At 52.3% G+C, this 21739-nt stretch overlaps 1 protein-coding gene across 6 annotated transcripts in view; it reads right to left on the bottom strand.

Moving 5' to 3' along the window:
• Positions 1-509: 509 nt before the first annotated feature.
• The window catches only part of CDIP1 (cell death inducing p53 target 1), a 30507-nt gene continuing 9277 nt past the window's right edge, over positions 510-21739 (bottom strand). For 2 of the 6 annotated variants that reach the window (XM_080383576.1, XM_080383575.1), the window contains exons 2-6: positions 4431-4513; positions 3765-3863; positions 3177-3323; positions 2595-2859; positions 510-2009 (exon numbers count right to left, since the gene is read on the bottom strand). In XM_080383576.1, the coding sequence (XP_080239702.1) occupies positions 1898-2009; positions 2595-2859; positions 3177-3323; positions 3765-3849 (609 nt within the window). In that variant the 5' untranslated portion in view covers positions 3850-3863; positions 4431-4513 and the 3' untranslated portion in view covers positions 510-1897. Of the gene's footprint in view, positions 2010-2594; positions 2860-3176; positions 3324-3764; positions 3864-4430; positions 4514-10541; positions 11315-11344; positions 19833-21739 lie in introns of those variants that run through there. The other 4 variants (XM_080383579.1, XM_080383577.1, XM_080383578.1 and 1 more) reach the window with 4 other exon arrangements.

Below are 21739 nucleotides of genomic sequence, written 5' to 3' on the forward strand. Positions count from 1 at the left end.
TTGGACTTGGCTCTGATTCGTGCAGTCCCAGAGATGCTCCTGCCCTTACACCCCACCCTGTCCCTCCTGCCTCCGCTCGGGTTTCCCCCAGTCCCTGCAGGGAGGGGACATGCTACCCCTGCTGGAAGGGCACAGCTGGGCCTGGGGCTTCCCCAGAAGCAGGGGAGGTGCTCTGGGCCACACAGCTGCCCCCTGTGCTGTGCTGGCCTGAGAAAGGCCCTGGCCTTGGTGACATGGACATACCCCTTTGCCTTCCTCCAGCTCTGTCTCCAGGGCCGCCTTCCTCCTCAGCTGGGTACAAGGAGCAGGCAGAGCTGGGGACGACCCAGCTGCTGCCGAGGGCTGGGCAGAAAAAGCTCTGGCTACCCACAGAGCCAGGGTAGGGAAGCTGCTGCTTTTCCTCTGCTGCTTGGTACTGCTGTGCCCCCAACACCCTGCCACGCCATCCCTCCTCATCCTCAGCTCCCCTGGGGTGCAGATCTGTTGTGGAAGAAAAGATGTACACAAGGTCAGGGTCTGTTATTTATTTACATAAAAACTTGACTAGTGCCACAGTTCCACCTCTGAGTAAACAGCAGCTGCCTGTGCAGGCCAGGCTGAGTTTGCAGACCTGTGTAGTGAGAGACCCCCGCTTTGCTCTCGGGGCTGCACGCTCCAGCCACCCTGGCTGCAGGGGCTGGGGGCCTGGAGGGGGAAAGCAGCCCCAGAGGCTGAAAATGGTTCCCGGGTCCTCTTGCCCTCATCCATCTAGTGCTGCTGGCAGCTCCTGTCGCTGCCTGCTTGGCCCCTTCCTTCTGCCCCATATCAAGTGAGCTAAAAATAAACCCCTACACCCACATGCAACGAGGAACCCCCCAGGGTGCAGCTGCAGTGGCGGCAGGATGGGTGCTGCAGGGTGCTTGCCCACAGACCCTGCTGGGCTTGGGAGTGGCTCCGCAGTGGGTGGGCAGGGGTCTGCTCCAGAGCTGCGAGCCAGCTGCGGCCTGGTAACAAACTCCTCTAATCTACAGTGCTGGGGCAGGCAGTGACATGCCGGATACGTTTTCGGTAACAGTTTGCCAGGTGGGCGAGGAACTGCCAGGGGCTTTCCTTCCCCAGAAGAGCCACCGCGGGGGCTGGGAGGAGGTGCATGCAGCTGGAGCAGCCGCAGCCACCGGCGCTGGTAGCCTGGTAGCCATGCTGGCAGGACGGAGGTGCTGATCAGGGGTGCGGTGCTGCTGCCGTTTCTCCCCCCACCGTGCCTCAAAGGCAGCTCTGCCTGTCTCTCCTTGGGAAGCGGCCTTGCCTACGGGCTGCACGCTGACCTGGCTGGAGAGGGCCGCGAACCGTGCTGAGACCTGGTACTTGTGCAGCACTATCTGTTGCCTTGTCACCAGGCCCCTTCCTAAAAAGGCCACAGGGGCCATGGTGCCCCCCCGTGTGCTCTGTGGGCTGCCCCTGTCCCCTTCCCTCCCCGATGCTGCAGGTTCCCCCCTGCCAGAAGCAGCACGTCTCTGCCGCTGGGCATCCCCTGTGCTGTGGGGCACTGAGGGGTGGGTGCCTCCAGCAGCAGGGTTGCTCCAGGCGAGAGGGGCCTCGCTAGCACACTGGAGCATAAGGGGGGGCAGAGCGACACCCCCCACTCCTGCACGCTGTGGGGCAGCCCCCCCCCCCCCAGCATCTAGGGCCTGGGCCCACCTCCCCTGTGCGTCAGCATTGCCAATCTAACTGTTCACAGCGAGGACCAGAGCTTGGGGAAGGTGGTCACAGCTCTGAGCGGCAGGGAGCCAGGATACACACATACACACCACCGCAGGGTTAAGCAAAGGAGTGTTGCACACGCATAGACTAGGATGGCAGCGGGAGAGGGGCCGGTGTCATTCCAGTGGCTCGGGCTCCCGGGGCTCCTGGGGTGCTGTTAGCACATGCGCTTGTACGTGTAGATGTAGGCCTTGCAGTTGGGACACGTGTGTGTCACATCCTTGAAGTCATCGAACAGGCAGGGGATCAGGCAGCAGCAGAGATCACACCTGGAGCACGGGAAGAGGCAGCGTGGTGAGCTCAGGCACCCCAGAGGTAGCCAGTGGGCTCAGCCCCCAGGGGGGCACGTATGGGGCAGGAGAGGTGAGTACTGGCCCCTGGCAGCCCACCCTGACCCCCTGCCAATGTGCAGGCCAGGACAAAGCACCCTGCCCCTTGGGGGCTGCCGCCATGGCTGCAGAGGTAAGAGCTGAGTTGGTGAGCAGTCACGCAGCTCACAGAGGGAAGGCAGAGCCTGGCGAGACACGCACAGACCGTGAGGCCTGACCTGCCTCCACTGCTGGGGGCAGGGGGCTGGAACCCTCCCACGGAGCCTCCCACAGCCCCTCCTGGTGCCAGCCCTTGGCCACAAGGAGAGACCCTGCAGCACCACGGGTTCTGGGCTGGGGGTGCCAGGTTCTACAACAGGCCTTCGGAGGTGGCACTTTCCCCTCCCTGGCTGAAGCCCAGGGCTCCAACGCACCTGCTGCCCCAGTAACCCTCAGCACCAAGGCCCCTGCTGTGCCCAACAGCTCAGCCAAGGCCACCAGGACCAGGGCTGAGCGACCACCATCACTGCTGCTGTCAGCACCTACCCCACGAAGCAGCAGAAGAAGCCAAGAAGGAAGCTCATGAGCCCAATCTCATAGGTGATCTTGGTGGTGATGGCTTGCTGGCAGTGGGGACACACCGTCTGCACGGGGGCACCCTGGAAGATCTCACCCTGCAGCACCGTCACTGTGGTGGCAGCCCCAGACGGGACAAGCACTGTTGCCGTGTGGCCACCAGGAGAGGGGTAGTGGCCTGGGGGAGGGTAGTAGCCCATGGAGGGGTGAGGGCCTGGCGGGGGGTAATAACCTGCTGGGAACGACAAACATGCACAGGTGAATGTTTCTGGATGTGGCAGGAGACGCTCACTAGCGGCGGGGGGATCCTCACTGGGAGCCCCCCCTGCCGCCACACCACTACCTTGAGTACAGACTTGGGGCCAGCCCTGCTGCAGGCACTGTGCCCCCCACCCCAAGGAGCCTCACTGCAAGCCCCCAGTGGCAGCCCCAAACCACGTGGTATCCCCCACCCCACTCCCTGGGGCACCGGGTGCCACATGTTTCTGGGGGGGGGGGGTCCTTGCCCATCACCTCCGCCCCCTGCTTCACGTGGCCCCTCGCAGTACTCACCAGGTGGCACGTAGGGCCCAGAGCCATCTGTGGGCATGTGGGGGGGCACAAATCCTGGCTGGGAGGGTGGCTCATATGGGGGAGGTCCAAATTCAGGCGGGGGGATGGGAACCCCCTGGGGCTGTCCCACAACTGGGGTGACGCCATCTGAAAGGAAATGGAGAGTTGGCAGCAGAGCTGGTGGGGAGGTGGGGGCTTGGCTGAGTGGTCTGGGGGCTGGCCCCAGCAGGGAAAGGGGGCGCAACATGGGGTGGGGGACACCTCGCCAAGCCTCATCGTCTGGGCCACAAGAAGCCCAAATTCATGCCCCGTTACCCACAGCAGCAAGCAGAGCCAGGCTTTGCGCAGGGAGTGCTTTCTGGTTGTGTCACTGCCCCTGGGGCCTCCTGCCTCCCCAAGGCGATACGGCAACGGATGGAGCTGGGCATCACACCACCCTCCCCAGTGCGCTGCATGCCATGGGGCAGGGCCGCAAGGAAAGGCCACGGCCAGGGTGCTCCCAGGGACACCACACTTGCCTGGCTCCTGCCTGCTTGGCAATGTCACCCCACCACCCTGGAGCAGCTGGGCCCCCCTGCCCCCCAGTACCTGCTGCAATGGGTGGGCCATGCTTCTCTTCTATCAGCGGTGCCGAGGGGCCTCCCGGGTAGGGTGGCGGAGGGTCGCTGGACATGGCTCAGGGCAGCCCTGCAAGGACAGAAGCCTTTAGAAGAGACACCAGCCTTCGGCCGCCCGCAGGCACCCACCCGGAGCTGTGCTGTGCCTGTGGAAGGAGGCAGCCGGTAACGGAGGGTCCAGGGCTGGCAGCACTGCTGCCCTGGCCTCAGCACCCACCCTGGGCAGAAACAAGGCTGCAGCCACAAAGCAGGACAGGCTTTCACCTAGGCAGCGCATCCAAGGTGTGACACCTGCCTGCTAGCACTGCAGGGCTTGCCCTGTAAAGCCCACATTGCGTTACCGTGCAGTCGTCCTCGGGGTGGCTCTGCTGGGGCCATACCGTGCTAGAAGCTGCTCTGCCAAGTGCCTCGGCTGCCAAAGATGAGGAAGAGCTGCCCGCAGCCCCCCAGCTCCACCCAGCAGTGTGACACACAATGTTGTGCCCCAACGGCACGGCAGGACCCCCTGAGCCTGAAGCACAAACTCTGAGAGGCAGAGGGTGCAAACCCACAGAGAGCATCTCTAAATAATCTCATCAAGTGAGTTAAGACCACCTTTAACAGCTGGAGACGTTATTTTACATGGGGTAAACCTTACCTGTCCTCTTCCTTGCAGCAGGGAGCTCAGAGGCAGAGAGCTGTTCTTCCGAGCAGCGTAGTTTGGAAGCTGGTTTACCCCACCTGCGTGGTGTGAAGGAGACAGTGAGCGAGTTACAGAGATGGAGAGGAGCCACTGCTACAGCACTGCCTCAGGCACCACACCAAACCCCCTCCTCTCCCCAGTGCAGGTGTGGGGAGAGGGGGGCTGGGCAGGAACCACCCCACGTGTGCCCCCTCTGTGGCAGGCATGAGGCCACATGTCCTCAGCATGTGGAAAAGCCCTACCAACACGCTCTGAACTCCAAGGAAGTGCAATGGCATCAAGAAACCAGATTTCCCTGTTTACTCTGGCTCAGTTATATCTGGTGGGACGTGACTAAACTGGGAAATACGACTGAGAGGCTGTTCACTCGGTGCTCGGGAAGGATGCCATTGGGCACGGGACATGGTGACATTGCCGTCAGTGCCCAGGGAGCAGCACTAGGAGTTCTCCTTGTGGTTTTAGCAACTACCTAAATGCCCTATCCTTTGCTCCCAGTGGGCTGGGAGCAAATGGGACCCTGCTTGTCCTGTTCTCCCCTTGGTCTCCTGCTCTCGAGGCAGGCCAGCACGCTGCAGGGACAGCGCTTTCTCAGCTGGGCCCACACAGGTCCCACTCCAGCAGCACCTGACTGAGAAGGAAAAACACACCGAGGCTACAACCAGCCCACAAACTTCCCATGGGCACAGCCAGGGCAGCTCTGGACCCCTGCACTGAGGTATGACCAGCAAAGCTGCTGCAGCCCTGGGGAGGCACGAACCGCCGGCTCAGCCCCAGAGCTCAGGACCGAAGGGTCTCAGGGCTGAGACAGGCAGCACCCCGCTGCGGTCACTGCTTAGGGAGGCAGAGGCAGTGAGGTCCCTCCGACCCCAGCACCAATACCACGTGCTGGGCAGCCTGCCCAGGGCATGCCAACCTCCATGGCACGGCATGGCACAAGCCTCCACGGGCACTGGGCCAGGCAGCAAGCGCAGCCCCAGCCCTGCCTGTGCTGCAGAGCGGTGTCTCTGGGGCGCAACCACCTCCATCCGCAGGTGCTGGGTCAAGCGAAGCCAAGGCCTCGGCAAGTATGGGAAGGAAGATCCATCCCTCCCTGACCTGCCTGGATTTGCTTTATTCCACTCCTGTTTTCCTAGCTCGTGCTTCCTGCCTCGGAGCAGCCTCCTGCAAGGTGGCAGGAAAGCTAATGAAGCCACAAGTCTGTGGAGGGGCACCATTACCTGCTGCTGAACGCAGAGGAACATGCTGATCCCCCCAGGAGTGACCAAAGCCCTGACAGGCACAGGGTCTCCCCAGAATGTCCTCATTTACTGACTAGTATTTCTCCCCAGAGGTCTGAAGTGGTATGTTGCAGACACACAACTTCAAAGTGCAATACTGGGGCAGCTGGGGGTCATCTTGCTCCTGCTTTTCTCTCCAATTTCTTCCTTCAGAGCCAGGGGCAGAAGCAGCAGCCTGTGCAGCAGGCACAGCAGAGCTGCCAGGGCACAGAGCGCTCCCAGATGGAGGAAAGCACTCGAAGTGCAGTGCACTGCAGAGCCCTCCTTCTCCTTCGGTGACCTACAAAAGCTACAAACTGGGCCGTGCTCCTTTTAGCTTCACTGGGGATGTAAAGAAAAGGAGGACTTATTCCACTGAAAGCAGCCAACCAAGCCACCCTGCACACCCAGGAGCCTCGGACCTTCCAGTCCCCGTGCCTGCAGGGCTCCTGGATGAGCCCAGCCCAACCCAAGCAGCCCCGAGTCCTCACCTGGGGACATCAGCGCGCTGGGAGCCTTCCTCGCTCGCGCAGGCCAGCTGAGCCCACGGCTTTTCTAATGTAACACATCTCCTCCCATTACCCCTCAGATGCTGCCTTCCCATAATGTATCATCTTTCAACACTCCCCGGCCTCATTCCCCCTGTCATGAAAGCAGCTGGTGAGAAAACTGAGGAGATGAGGAGATCAAGAGGCAATCCCACCCACACGCTCCACCAGCCGCTCTATAAACGCCCGTCAGATGAAGCAACGCCCCCAGGTTGAGCCAGCAATTAATCCTGCCACCTTGACCAGCAGGAAAAGGCAGCCACGAAGGCGATGGCCAGTGGGTCTCAGAGCCACGTGTGCGCCAGGATAAAAGAAGCTGCAGGGGCTGCAGAGCTGCGCTGCTCGTACTTGGCAGGCTCAGTCGCTCTTAATGCAATATTCTGCTTATTAAGAGAGATCTGTAAAGAGCAAGATGTTGGCTGTGTGCCCTTCCCAGGAGGAAAAGAAAGCCTGTTGCTTTTAAGCCTATTAGAAGCTGTTTCTCCTGTGTTTTCTTTTATCTTGATGTGAGAAGCACAAAACCTGCCCCAGCCCACTTCTGCCAGAAAACTCCATGGGGAACTGGAGGGCACACAGATGGGAGCTACCCCGGAACATCACTCCCTGCCCCGGCACAGACGACCCAGCAGCATTCCCTCTCAAAAGCAGCATGGCCAAAGCAAAGCAACCCAGATCCTCCCCCAGTATGCCTGGGGCAGCGCAGAGAGGCAACCTTGCTCTGAGGAGCTAGCTCACAGCACCCCTGCAGAGGGGCAGCTTCCCCAACCCACCCACCCAGAGAGGAGACCCTGCCGGGAGAGCCCCTCTGCACTGAAGCACATTGATGGTGCCTGAGCACAGGCAGGTGAGCTGGGAAGATCCAGCTGCCGAACAAACCCACAGCAGTATTTTCCATCAAAACATGATCGCAGGATTCTTGCTGCTGGTCATTTCTGGGTTTACCCACTTTTTTACCTTTTGGTGAAGCTGACTGACTTTGCTCCCTGGGTCATGCAAAAAAGAAACAAGACTTCGCCTGCCCATGGCACCACCATGGAGAGACAGACTGGGCTCTGCTGGCAGCCCACATCAGGGCCTTCACGGCACGCAGGACCTCGTGCACCTTTCCCAGCAAGGATGCCCCAGGATCTCCAGCCACCCATGCCAGCATGACGAGCCATTCTGCCAGCACACTACAAAGCTGTCCCACGTTAAGCATATCAGTTTATTAAAGCTGAACCACCAGTGCATTTCTGTGTCATGCAAACAGCTTAGACAAAACTAGCTGCTGTCACATGGCAAGAAAAGTTCCCAGAGACTGCAGAAATTGCATCCGCACTGGGGCTTACTGGAATAACCATGCTTATAGACCAACCAAACACCTAGGGGAAAAATAAAAGCTTTACAAATAATTTCAGCCAAGTTTACCGAGCTTAAGTTCAAGATATGATGGAATCACCAATGTCCAGTGCAAGCCCTTTGGAAGCAAGGACCCATTACAAGATCGTAAGACTCAAAAGGAGTCAGTTCCCAATAAAAGGATGCACAGAGGAGATGCTATTTCCAGCTAAAAACACAGATTAGTTCTTCTCAACTGGAAGAACAGCTTTTACTGGCTCCTCTATCTAACTACAGAAGATGAACCCACCACGCAATCCTTGTAAACACTGCTCACGTGAAACATAGAAGACAAGCAAAGGGCCCCCATGGGCTGGCAGCACGACAAACCAAGCAGAACAACGATCAGAGGGCAGAGCTGCATCAGCCCATCCCTCTTTTCCTCGCTGGGGACAAAACCCCAGAACTCCTCCTCACATTCCAGCAGCGTTTTGGCCATCCTGCTCCTGCCAGTCCCATGGGAAGCCTGTTCCAGGCCCCCACTGCTCCAACGTCCTTACAGTTTCTAGTTTACTTGTAGCTGGTCTTGAGCCTGAGCAGCTTTCCTTCACTCCCTGCTTGCTGCAAACAGTCGCCATACCCTGACTCAGCCTCTGTTTTGCTAGGCTGGACACACAGAGCTCGGGCAGGGTATTTCTGCGCTGTTCTCAGTGCGAGCCCATTACCGCCCTCAAGGCTAGATCGGCAACCCAAAGCCATGCTCGGCTGTGGTGACAGCAAGCGTTGCCCATACTGGTGCACTCTGGTGTGTGCTGCTGTGACATGGATGGGACAGCAAGCTGTGGCTGGTCTCGCTTCTCCAGTGAGCTTCACCTGCCCTGTGGCACTGCCATGGGACTACACAAGCACACCCGGTCACTCCTCGTCCTCTCCTCCAGTCACAAAGCTTGTGGCCTTTACAGGTGGCTTGGATTCAGCACAGGCACGAGGGACTAAACCACAGCTGTGTGGGAGCCTACACACAGCTTAAGCTGGACATTTGCTGAAGAAAACAATAGAGAAAAGATCTCGATTCCCACCACTCCCATCAGCCCTGCTGGGGCAGGGCAGAGTGACAGACACAACCAGGAGTGCCCCAAAGGCAGAAAGCCCTTGGCCTACCCTGGCTATGGCTTCAATCCATGGGTCCTCCCCTACGCCTGGCTAACCCAGGGTCTCATTCTAGGCAGCTTTTAGGCAGGAAGAAGAACAAAACCTCTAGATCCCCCCAGACCAGGGCAAACTCCCAGCCTCGAGAGGTCTGCCTGAGGTTTCTCTACAGCAGTGAGCACAGCCAAAGAGCTGGTAGGGCAGTACACAGCCCTGCGTGTGGAAACACAAGGCTTTCCAATCCACCCCTTTCCTCTGCTCAGCAACCCCGGCTCTAGTTAATTAGGGTTCGATACCCCAAAGCGCATGGTTCCCATTACTGACACATTCAAAACAAAGCTCTCCCAGCTGCTTACAGTGGCGATGAGAAGAGCTGATGCATTAGGGTCCAGTGCTGCCTGCTGGCTGTATTTCCCTCTGCTACATTGCTGCAGGAACAGTTTGGGATTCAAACATGGCGAAGGGAAAGGTCTGCCCATCTGACCTGCTCTCCAAACAGGTATGGTGGGCACCACTTGTGAAAAACAACTGAACTGTGCAGTGGGACTGGGGAACACTATGCCACCAGAACAGGTCCTATATGAACATATGCTAACACATCATAAAATAGATAATGCCATGAAAAGGACAGTCACAGATAATTCCTGCACTGCTTGGAAACCCAAAGATTTGCTCTGGGAATGCCATTCTTCCCAGGCAGCAGCTATGTGTGCTTCAGGCTGCTTCCTCCTGGACAAAATCACCCAGGGTGAGACAAACCTGAGAAGGACGAACCAGACCGTTAGCAAGTCTAACTCACGTGCAAAAAACCCTGATGGTGCAGTGCTGGCCCCATGCAGCTCTGACTCAGCCTCACAGCACAGCTGAGATCGACTCCCACGAGCAGAAACATGGTCTGCATCGGCTGTGCTCCTCCTGTATTTGATAACTGGAGAGACACAGTGATTCGGCTTTATTTTGCTTACATGAGCAGTGGCTCCAGCCACCAAGACAGGACTCGGTGTTTGTTCATATTCAACCATGCTCAGTGATGCTGGCACTTCAAAAGCTGCTGCTGCACATTTTTGGAGTTCTTCCTTCATAAAAAATAACTTCCAATATTTAGAAAAGGAAAAAACACACTAAAATTAAATCAATAAATAAAAGAAAAGGATATGACCACTTTCAGCTTCATCGCACATCAAACAGATGCCAATTTCAGCTTCCAGGCTTTTGTAAATACAACTTCAAAAGCAAAGTCGAGAGTTCCAAAGAAGCTGGTCTCCCACACTGAGGCCAGCCTCCTTCCTTTCAAAAACGGAACAGCGTTGTGGCCAACACCACCCCAGCCTTCCTGGCCCCAGAAAAGCCACCTGTGCCACAGGCTTCACAGGTAAAGGGAAATACTCAGACTAGGAAGGCAGACAGATATGCTAGGTACAAGCACAAAAGGCACATCAGATGCTGGCAAAACATCATTTGACTGAAAGCTTGTCACCCTTTAGAAGGCTCTAGGGGTAGCAAGAAGAGACTGAACTGCATAGGGTGGGATGAGAGGCGGACAGAGCCACACTCTGACTGTGGCAATGACAATTCCCCTCCTCCACGACAGCATTTCTGAGCAGCATCTCCAAAGCCCAGCCTGGACCTTGCTCTGCAGCGTCTCTGCATCATACCTGTGCCACAGAGCAAGTCAGGGATGCTGCCCTCTCTGTGCACACGCCTGCTCACACACACGCACACAGCTTGCAGGGACATGGCTCAACTCCCACTGCTCCTGAAAGCACCACATGCAACCCACAGCAGTGAGCTCTTACCTTGAAAGACAGCAAAAATCCCTGCTGAGAAAGCAGTATCAGCAGTTACTTCTGCCTGGTTTTTACAAGGAACAACAACAATAATAATAAAAAAAAAAAGATGCCTTCCCTGCGAGCAAGCCAAACTTCCCCCTCAGCCTCGCTTCCTCCCATGCACATTTGCAGCCTCCAGCCTGCACACCATCTCCCCAGAGTCAGGAGGAAACGAATAAAGACCAGGCAGCGCTGCAGCCTCCTTTAGAAAGAGGATGGCGGGACAATCCTTGACCGTGCAGCACGTACCCCCTCCTTTACCCCGCAGTTAACCCTGGCAGCACCTCCACAACTCATCATCCTGGTCCTGGGCAAGACAGCAAGAGGGCGCATGCCTACAACACACTCGGGCAAGGCACAGATGGAAACCCAAGTTAAGGACTAACAGAAAAGTCTGTTCTTTTTCCAAGCGACTCGGCTGCGTTTCCCTAAGTGCAATCCCTGCTCCTCCAGCACCGCTGCCAGGGAGCGCAAAGCCACCGTGCAGAAGCAGCCAGGCTGCTCACAGAGCAGCAGATTTCTCCCACACTTCGGCAGTCAGATTTCAGCTGCAGAAAACTGCTGCTTCCAGGAGGGTCAGGCTCTTCTTTCGGTGCAGGGATGAAGAGCTCTGCAGGCAAAGCAGGACAGAAGTAGTCCTTTAAGACAAAGGACTAGCAGAGTGGAAGGTTATTCACCACTCAATCCAGCTAAGTCAGAAGGCCAAAGCTCCCCGCTGGGCTCTACAGTATGCAAATCTCTGGAGGAGCATCCCTGTTGCAGCCATTTACCTTGGGACCTTGGACACGTCCGTTTGACCTTCTGTGTGCCAGCGTCACCCAGCAGGCAAATCAGCTAAGAGCAGGATCTCGCAGGAAGGCAGATGCTGTGTCCAAAGCAAGATTTCTCAGGGCATTAAATCCAAAGCACAATCAGATAATCTCCACGACGCAGCCCAGGCTCAGCTGTCCTCAGCCAGAGATTCAAATTACTGCTTTGCACAGCTCCTCTCTATGGATATCAGGAAAACCGGACACAAAATCCCTCTGCTTAAGACAAGGATGGTTTATCTGCAACACCCACAAAGGGTTACGTGCGGGAGGAGCGTTTGTCAGGACCTGCTGCCGCCTCTGGGATTCTCTCCAGTGCTATTCGCCTCCAGATGGGCTGACCAAGTGCTTGTTGGCTCTCCACACTGGGGCTGCAGAAACAGCATTGCCAGGACCTGGTTAACCTGAACATTTAAAGAAAAACCAGCCACAATGAAAACAATGAACTCGGGTAGCTCTTTGCTTTCTGTGGTGGGCTCCCAAGCTGCAACACAGCTGCAAGGAAGCATCACACTGTCTGCAGAGTTCACTGTGCCAGTGGTGACATCTGACAAGGGTGAAGGGGCCCTGCAAGGGAGCCTGTGAGCTACCAGGGAGGAGAGGCAACTGCCCTATACTTCATAACTGAACCCCAGCCCTAACACATTTAGGGGCAACAGGGAGGGCTCAGGCATGCACAGAGCACTCTGGACTGCCAGGACAGCTGCCCCAGAAGACAGTTCTCTGAACACGGAGCATGCTGCAGCCAGGCTGCCTTGAGGCTGCTGCTGGCCCTGGAAAACACACCCTCTCCCACCCAGGAGGTGCTTACTGTTCAGACCTTACCAGGCGGTGACCTGGCCTCGCCAGAGAAGAGACTACAGTATGCCAGGTGCTCTCAGGGATGCAAAGATGCAATTTAAAGGAAACATTAAAAACAAACCTGAGTTCCTCTGCACCTCAGCAATCTGCTCCAGAGAGACTCGGATAAGGAGGGTGCCGCAAGCCAAATCTCTGGGGAAAAGTCAGCTTTTCCGTAAGACCGTCACTGAAGTTTGCAAACAGTCCAAGCTAACACTTGATAACATCCATGGGAAAGCACCCAGTGATAGCAGCAGCTGTTGCTTGGAGTCCTGTGCATCTACTTAAGTTTTCCCCTGAGAGGATAAATGCTGCATTACATCACCCATTTGATATCCAGTTAATAACAATGTTAAAAACATAACCTGCAATAATCTAGAGCAACTCAAACCAAGATCTACTCCAATACTAGTGTTTTAACATAACACCAAACTTAACAGTGCCACAAGACTAGTTCTTCATTTAAAGAAGATAAAACCTTCATTTAAAGAAAACAAAAAAGCCCAGCTGCTCAAAAAGCTTAACAGCAAGCAGAAGTCCCAGAGGAGATCAGGCAACAGCTCTGCAGTTCCTTGCATTAAAGGGAGTCACAGCTCCACAGCTCGCCTCTCATGGCAGCCCATAAAAGATGGGACTTTTTAAGGACGAGTTAGGAAGCATGCAAAAGCAGAATGACCCCCTTGACAGTCCCTCCCGCTCCCAGCACTCAGGGTTTTAGGGATCAGGCAGCCTGCAGTTTCTCCAGGGACCACTCTAATTCCTCCAGAGCCCACCAGCTCGCCAAGCTCTGCCGCAGGCAGCAGTGGCAAGTTCTGCTCTTCAGTTACCTACACGCAACAGTGTCACCTGCTGTCACAGCCTGCTGCCAGCCCATTCCAATGGCACCTCCCAGCTCTCGAACAGAGAAGACGAATACAGGATGATTAGATGCTACATCTCACAACACAACTCAGGATTTTATAAAATTCCTTCCCAAAACTGCACTAAAAATATTTTATTCCTTTTTGCACCCATTTTTTCATTACTCCCTCATTCTATAATTTTTTTTGCAAAAAAGTCAAATAATACAGCTACATCATTGCTGAATCAAACTGAATAGATGTGTGACTTCCATTAAATAACACAGTAAGATCTAAGGGAGGAGGAAATTAGAGTCATAGAGGATCAGCACTTTCATGGAGACGTAGCCGCATTTAATTTTCAGAATTAATCAGAGCCCAACAGCCTATTCAGAATTCCCTTGCAGATTTTGCAACACAATGAAATAATTTCCAATACATCAGTGGCGATTCCAGATCTATTTTCCTTCCAAGTGATGTATAAAACATATGTCACTCTACCAATGTTTTCTTATCCGGAGTATAGCACTAGCTTGCTACGGGACCAGCTCCAGTCTCCAACAACATTAGCATTTTCTATCCTCACATCTACCCTTGCCTTGGCACCGGAGAAGCTGCTGACATTTAGATTTAACAGGTACAGTGTCACCTTGCCTTTTTTTTTTTCTCCCCGCCCCCCGAAGACTAGCAAGAAGTGCTCTATGTCACTCAATTTTATTTCAGGCCACAGCTCACTCTTTGCAAAGAAGCGTGGTTTGCGATTAAGCAGGAGTGTGTGTGTAATGTCTGAGATCTCTCCCAAGTCCAACAGGGAGGACCCACACATGTCCAGAGCCATGTGCGCCGGAGGAACTCCTCTGTGCTCAGCCATCACACACTCACCTTCCTGCTCCCACGGTGTGACCAGACCTTCCCATTTCCAGACCAGGACCTCTCTCGGCATGGCGCCGCACACTGCTAGCATGGGGCTCGCTCATCCCACAGACAGGAGGAGGGTACGCTGCACTCACCTGCTCCCAAACCCAGCTCATCTGGTCTGCTCAAAGACAGATGACAACATCCCAGCTCACAGAGGGGGCAACCCCTGCAGTTAACCAACAGCCACTGAGTGTGCCCAGTGCTGGGTCACCTCCAGCAGCACCACAGCGGCTCAGAGGGAGCTCTGGGATGCACCCCTGAGTCACACGCAGCTCCTGCCCGTCCCATTTCTCCCTCCAGTTCCAGCCAGACTTGGCTAGTTTGCACTAAATTCCAGGTCCAGGGAAGTCATTTTTATTCCACAGCACTTTGTGACTTTGGTTTCGATTTGCAGCACCAAGTTCCTGCCAACTCCTTCACAACCCCTTCCCCAAAACTCTGTCGCTATCTGCTGAACAAAGCCACATCACGAGCTGCTACACATCTGTCCCTCAGATCACACCAAAAGCTGCTTCCCCACGAGCCTCCTTTGCCACTGCTGCTTGCACGGAGACAACAGACAGCACTCCTGCTAGGGGAGCCAACGAAGACATGCGAAGCCACATCGTTAGCCTGGCTCGCTTAAACGTCAGCAGAACTGCCAAGGCATTGACCAAGGTACAAATCAGCTGGCCACGTTCAGCAGGATACGCAGTCAGGCACACAAAGCTGTATTCCCTTTGAAAACAAGGGTGAAGGAAGAAGAGAGACAATGTCCTCACACCTCTCCAGGCAGCATCTGAGTTTCGGCACGTGTGGGACAGCACCTGGATATGACCTGCACCAACTCTAGAACCACAGACAAAGCAAGCAGAAGACCTCACTGAAAATCTGGGCATAGCAGCTGGATTCAAAGCATCTTTAATACGCAGCGACACACATCCTCAAGTCCCTGTTCTAAGTTTTTCTAAACTCTCTCTCTGCCTCTCTGTCAAGGCAACACCTCACTGCTTTACTGTTACATTAAAAGTATCACTGGTCAGAGGGTTTCATCAGTCCTAAGGCTGGCTGGCTGCTCTCACAGCAGGGGATGAGTGGTGAAAATAACAAGGTGCCCTCAGGGCAAGTAAATAGCTCAGCTGCTCTGGGGGATTGAGGACCTAAATCCTTTCCTGAGCCTGATGACAGAGCTGCTCCCACAGCTACAACACTAAACAGGCTGGGAACTGTTTTCTCTCTCATCAGAACAACCCAGCAGCCAGCTCAAAGCTGAGCTCCCACCGTGCTAACACATTGTGAATTGTGGCACCCAAGAGGGAGTCTGAAAGGCTAAAACAATGACACCTGTAGCTTGAAGCCACAAACTCTGGGGGAACCTCCATTCCCAAAATGCAAATATGATCCACGTGACATCTGTGTGGAGGACCTACAACAAGCCCAGGGGAAGAACTGCAATGGAAACAGTCCCAGCTTCACTTTCTTGCTCAAAGATTAAGAGTTTGGAGGAGCTGAATGGTCACAGCAGAGCAGGTGGGAAGGGCAAAGTGAGCCTCCAGCACACATCCACGCCTCCTGCAAGCACTTCCTTACATACCATTAAGCAGAATAAAGATGCAACGTTAATTAGAAGACAAACTGAACACATGTAGAAGAATGGCTGCAGAAGCGTGGCCATAGAATACCTAAAGATCTGCACAATCCAGGCCTGGAATTAGAATTGTGCTGAAGTTGTTGTGCTGAAGTTAACAAGAAAGTGGCCTTGATCTATTCTTGAATCCTGAGACCAAGTAACTTTGTTGTACTAACAGGCCGTGGCTGTAACAAGCTGCAGCTGTTAGGGAAGACAGGTGCAAGGCCAAGGGAGATAGGGAGCAGAATGGGAATAAAGGGAGGAACAAACTGCAAGGCTAAAACATAGCTAACGCAAATAGCTGCATGGATAGAATGCTTGTTCTAATCATGATAATTAGTGGTGTGAGAGCAGCATGTGCTTAGGGGTTAATAACCAATTATATGTTTGCTTTGGGAACACGCTTGTGTATTGAGGCTATATAAGAAGTGTTAGAAGCTAATAAAGATGAGCAAGATGCATAACTCATATTGAGTAATTTCTTGACTCCGGTGGACCCCTCTCCCAACAAACACACCTTTAAGAAAAGGGCAACACACACGTTAGCAACAGCTATTTATCTACCTAGTGGTCAGTTAAAAACACAAGCCCAAAGGAGATGGCAGCAATATAGCAATCCCATCGTGACTGCCTTCCTCCACCCTGCATTCTAGTCTTTGTCCTCCTCTCCAACACAAGGCTCCAATGCTCCCCTTCTGCCACATGGTGGGTGACAACTTGGACCCCTGAGGACCTCAAAAGCACCCCAGGTTGGAGAGTCACTGCAGCAAGGATACAACATTGGCTTTAGTCCATGAGTTCCTCACAAAACAAACCTGTGCTGAACCCCCAGGGGTTCCTTTCCCTCTCTTATAAGGGTGCCTGCTTCTTAGTTGAAGAAATAATCAATAAAATTCAATGGGCTGCTTTTCATTCATCACCAGCCAGAAACCTAATCTCAAGTTAACAGCACTCCGAACACCGCTATCACATCTACGTTCAAGTTATCTGCTGTGGGTACCAACATGCACAGGTTTCACAGCTGCAGTAAGCGGGGCTGCCTACGTCACGACAACTAATTTGTTCTCAGAAAGGCTAATTTAATCTGGCAGTGGATGTTCTCAAAGCCTCCTCGCACAGAAAAGCCTTTATCTTGGTTGGCTTAACAACAATACAGCGCATCCAAAAACGTGGAGGGATACTAAAGAAGAACACTACCCTTGTGTTTTGAGTCCTCTAGTACTTTTGTCTGAAAAATTTCTCTCGGTAACTACAGACTTAGTGAAAACATAGTGTGCCTCTGTTTTTTTTTAAAAAAGCCAACTGTATTTTCAAGGCAAAATATACAACAGCTTGGGCTTCGTCCCCTCACATATAACTGTGTCTTGACCGAAATAGCTGTGCTCTTAATAAAACTAAAACCCAGCACAGATTGTTCAGTATTAGACACCATGTTCACTTCTAACTGCATAGCTGCATAGCAAGAGTGGCAGCCAGCACGCCTGGCCCAGGGTCTATTACCTGCCACTGGAAGGTGACTTTCCCCAGCCCACACTACAGAGGAATAAAAGTTCAGAAGAAATTCCAAAGCCCTCTGTGTTAAGAAGTTGCGTAACTGCATCATGAAGCATTTCAGAGAGAGCATCCTTCAGATTTCCAGCCTCTGCCGTCCAGGGTGGGGGCAATAACTAATTAAGCAATCAGAAGGCTTTTTTGATTTGTTTTTAAATTCTAGTTCATCTTTTCCCCTTACTTGTGCAAGCACGCACCGAGACAGCACGCATCCCAAGTCACACTGGGCCGCTGAACCGGAGTGTGCTGCCTCTTAGCTCTGCAGCGAAAGTCATCTACCACCTGGGTCGTACGGACATGGCACAAAGAAGTGGTCCTCACCCGGATCCACCCCTCCAAAGGCAGATCACTGGAGAGCCCAACACAGTCCCTTGGAATCAGAGGGGCTAAACCAAGGGGGGTTTAAGCTTTACAACAGACAGAGCCGTATCAATTTAACCCTCCGTGAGTGTCACCACCCTCCTGCTGCAACAGAAAAGCTGGTGCTGTGCAAGGATCACAGACGGGATCATTCCTGAGAAGGGGTCCTTCAGTACAGGGGCAAGAACACACCCCTAATGGCACCTAACAATTTAGGATGATTCAGTAATTTGAGAAAAAGGAAAAAAATCAGAGGGAAGCAGAGCATTAAGACAGGCCAGAGAAGAAAAAATCCAACCAAAACAACACAACATTCCCCTTGTTCCTATCTGTCAGGAGCTGCTGGCCCAAGAATAGCCTATTCAGAAACCAGGAAACTCAGAGAGCAGCAGGGAAGGGCTGAGTCATGGCCATTCGGGGGGAAAAAAAAAAACCAAACAACAAAAAAACACACCACAACAAAACAACCCAAAAGGGAAGGAGAGAAAACATGGACAGCAGCTGTTCTGGGTCTTGGAGATATGAACAAGTCAATCCAGAACATATTAGCCAATCTTTATTTTTAAAAGCTCTGCAAACACATGGTACTGCCATAAAAAGCAGTCGACCCTCCTTCTGCTCCTGGGAGACAAATTTAGCTGTGGTTGAATCAGGCAAAGTTGGTGGTGCTTCCTGGCACCAGCCTCTCGACACAATGCCCGCTCAGCCACGCACGGCTGCCAGGACACAAACTGCTCCAGCTATGTGCCCCAATCTTTGCCTTTATTTGTTCCTCTACAGCACAAGCATCCCGGTATCACAAACACTCACAGGCTGGACAAGTGCTTTCCAGAAGGGAAAGTGCAGTCCATTTCAGGGATGCTACTAGCAGAGGCTGAGATGCTGTGTCCCTTACCCACACTGGAAGGGCACAAGGTAAAGCACAACTCAGATGGGTTTCTTTGCAAACAGCTGGGCAGAAGACAAGCACTCCCATCTCACAGGCAGCCTCAGCACTGCCCATCTAGCCCTGGGGAAGGCCAGGCTACGGTTAAGTTTTGATCAAGTCTTCCCACGTGGCAATCTTTGTTTTGTGACCTAAACGATACCCATTTTACAATAATTCTCCCCAGGACAGTAATCTTATTCACTCATATTCTAAAAGATTATACCTGCTCTCCAGCTGTGGGGATCTGCAAAGAAGCACAAGACATTTCTGAGCAATGAGGGCTTATTTTTAACACAATTCCTCAGCAACCCCTCACAAACTAGGGAGGGGACTGTATCTTTTCAATCAAATAACTGTGCTTCAAAACTTATTTGGGAAAAACCCTCCAATTATTTTTATATTGCACCGTGAGGTACTGTCAGATTAAAGATGCTAAGGTAGGAAGGGGGAAGACCCTCAGAATTTGCCCCTGCAGGGAGCAGGCTGACAGCGCCCACCATCCCCAGACTCTGGCAGATAACCTGTGTTCACATGTAACCATGCCTCAGCCACCACATCTTGTCTCAGTACAAGATTCAATTGTCAAATGATGTAAGACAGGGCTTCCTTTGTAAGGATATGTGCAGCAGATACCATTTTGAGACGTTAGTGCTCACAAAAACAATAGTGGCTGAGATCTGGAGTGAGGCAGGAAGCATACTGTGTCTACACACGCAGCCCAACAGCAAGAGAGAGCAAGTCTCTGCGCTTTTCCTTTTTACATCTGCAAAGTCCTTTTAGTCTGAGAGTGGGCTGTATTTGGGGTTTTTTTTCAGGGAGCCGGTATAAGCCATGGAGGGAGCTCAGAGAGCCTAACCCACCCCACTGCAGCAGTCGAAGAGCCTCTCCCTGCAGCTCACACAGGTCCCCAAGTCTCCCAACCACCGGTCCCAGGCAGGGCAGGGGATGCACTCTGCTGAGAAGGCAGCTCCCCCCCCAGACCTACCTTCTCCCAACTCTGGGATTTGCTGGAATAACTACACCATCTTCACAATCAGACCCAGCCTTGACCCTCACTCCCAAAATAAGAGCTCAAGGAAACTGTCCCAAAGCAAACAGGCTTGGTTCAAAATGTTAAAGTAAAATTCTTTTTCTCTATGACCACGCAATGCAATGAGTAAATAAAGATGAAATATAGCTAGAGCATGGATGTGCATGCACCAGGTTTATGATTTTATCCATAATTTGTACCATAATTTACGATTATAAAATGGAATGCAAGGTGAAACAGTAAGTGTGTAAACTTCAAGCTAGAACGCTCCTTCTAAAAACACATCTTCCAAAACTCTTAACAAGCAGCCGGCCTTAGTTAGGGTAAGGTAGAGAATATTTTCTTTCCAAATGCAGTGAGCGGGTATCAAAGAAGGTTCGAGTTTGGGGACATACCCAATAGAGAATGTCCACCTGCAAATTGGTTCAGGGTAGTGGGACCACTATCTCAGCACAAATGCTTTATCTTGCATCTTTTAATCTGTAAGAGAACTGGATATTATTCAATTTTCTTATCGATAAAGGAGGTAAAGGAAACATAATTATTACTAATGCAGAGTTACCTTACTAATCACAATAAGTAACAGAGACATATATTACTTAATTTGCATGGAAAGCCCCAGCTCATTTAATTCTCTGATCACCTCAGGTTTCATCACGCTAGAGAGATACAAAGTCAAATGTACACAGCTGGCAGCTGTTCTTCACAATTCCTAAGATGCTAATTACACTGCCATCTTTTGGGGGTATTTCTTGTAGTTTCTTACTCCAAATTCAGGCCTGCTGAGAGAGTTCAGATTAAAGATAGCTGCAGTAAAGTGGGGCCTCACACAGGAGATGCGCAGCACGAAGCAGCTTCTTTCCTACCTCCAGCCTCTACCCAGACCCGTGACCAGCACAGGCCTGCTGTACTCTCTGGGCTCTCAAACAGCCCTTTTTCACCACAATTACAACAAATTTTAGACTGCAGCCACGAGGCAGCTCTGAATGAATGAGCCCAAAGCAAAACTAACAGCAGCCAAGAGCTTCCCTGAGCATTTCAAGCCAGAAATAAAAACTGAGCTCCCCCTGCCTCAGAGGCTTTATACCATTGAGAAAATGGACTGTGATATCCTACAGCATGTTCTAATCGTGTTCTCTTTGATCAGAAAAGGAGATATGTCCTTTGCAGAGCACACAAAGATCTGACAGTGCTTATGAAAATTGCACAGCTTCTTTCCAGTAGAGAGAAGCAAGATGGATACAGAGTGCCCGTCGGGAACAGCAGCGAAACAGCCAGTATTGCAACCCAAGGCAGAAGTTGCTCATCATGTGTTTCTTGAAGGAAAAAAATGGTACACACACACCGGTGTTGGCAAACTTGTGTGCTCAGGTGCCTTGCTCTGAAATCTTCATGAGAGTCAATCAGTTTCAGGCTAGAGTACTTTGTCCGCATAACAAAAATCAGGTCCTGCACTGCAAAATCAGGTCCTGGAAACAAAAACCTCAGAAAACCTCCAGCAGTTTGCAGAACAACTCGAAGTTCCCACTACAAACCATCACTTTTACTGTATTGGGAGAAGGGAAGAGCACTGTACAATTAAAATCTTTCCTTTTAGAACATCATTGACTGCTGCTAAGAGCCACGACGTTATCAGCATCTATTTGTTGTTTTCCAACTCTCCTGTCCTCCCCGTTTCCAGCAGCTTTGCACAGATCAGTCTGGGAGAACATCTCATCACAGTTTGATGAGAACTTGGCATACCTGTCTAGTACCTCGAAGGTATATTCAGTCCTGCTGCCTTGTTATTTTAATCTCTGTACTACACAAACACTATTTCCTCCTTATCTCACCTGGCAGCCATCAATCTCTTCCTCAGGCTTGGTGCAAAGCTGAGTAAATGTGAGCCTGCACACAGAAAAAACACTGTGGTACTGACGGTACATTCAGCACATGCACAGAGCTGTGGTAATACCAGCAAAAGTGATGCACAGCCCTGTTGCAGACCCTACAAAAATGCTATTAAAAAGAGTTTAAAAAACCTAGCTTCTTTCAGTCTAGGATATTCTCTCCTGATTAAAGCAACCATACGAAATCGTACACAGGGCTTTACAACGGTACCACAAGCAGACATAGAACACCTAATTTCATCTTTTTCTTTACCCATAGGCCAAAAACTGTTTTTAGATCACAGCAGATACCAGAAGCCTGTGTATCTCCTTCCAAAACTACTCATCCTCATATTGGAAGATCTCTGCATCAACCACATCCTTTAAATACTTTAAATATCTGCTAAATTCAC

Source organism: Falco punctatus (assembly GCF_963210335.1).
Source record: "Falco punctatus genome assembly, chromosome: 4".
NCBI classification, from domain to species: Eukaryota; Metazoa; Chordata; class Aves; order Falconiformes; family Falconidae; genus Falco; species Falco punctatus.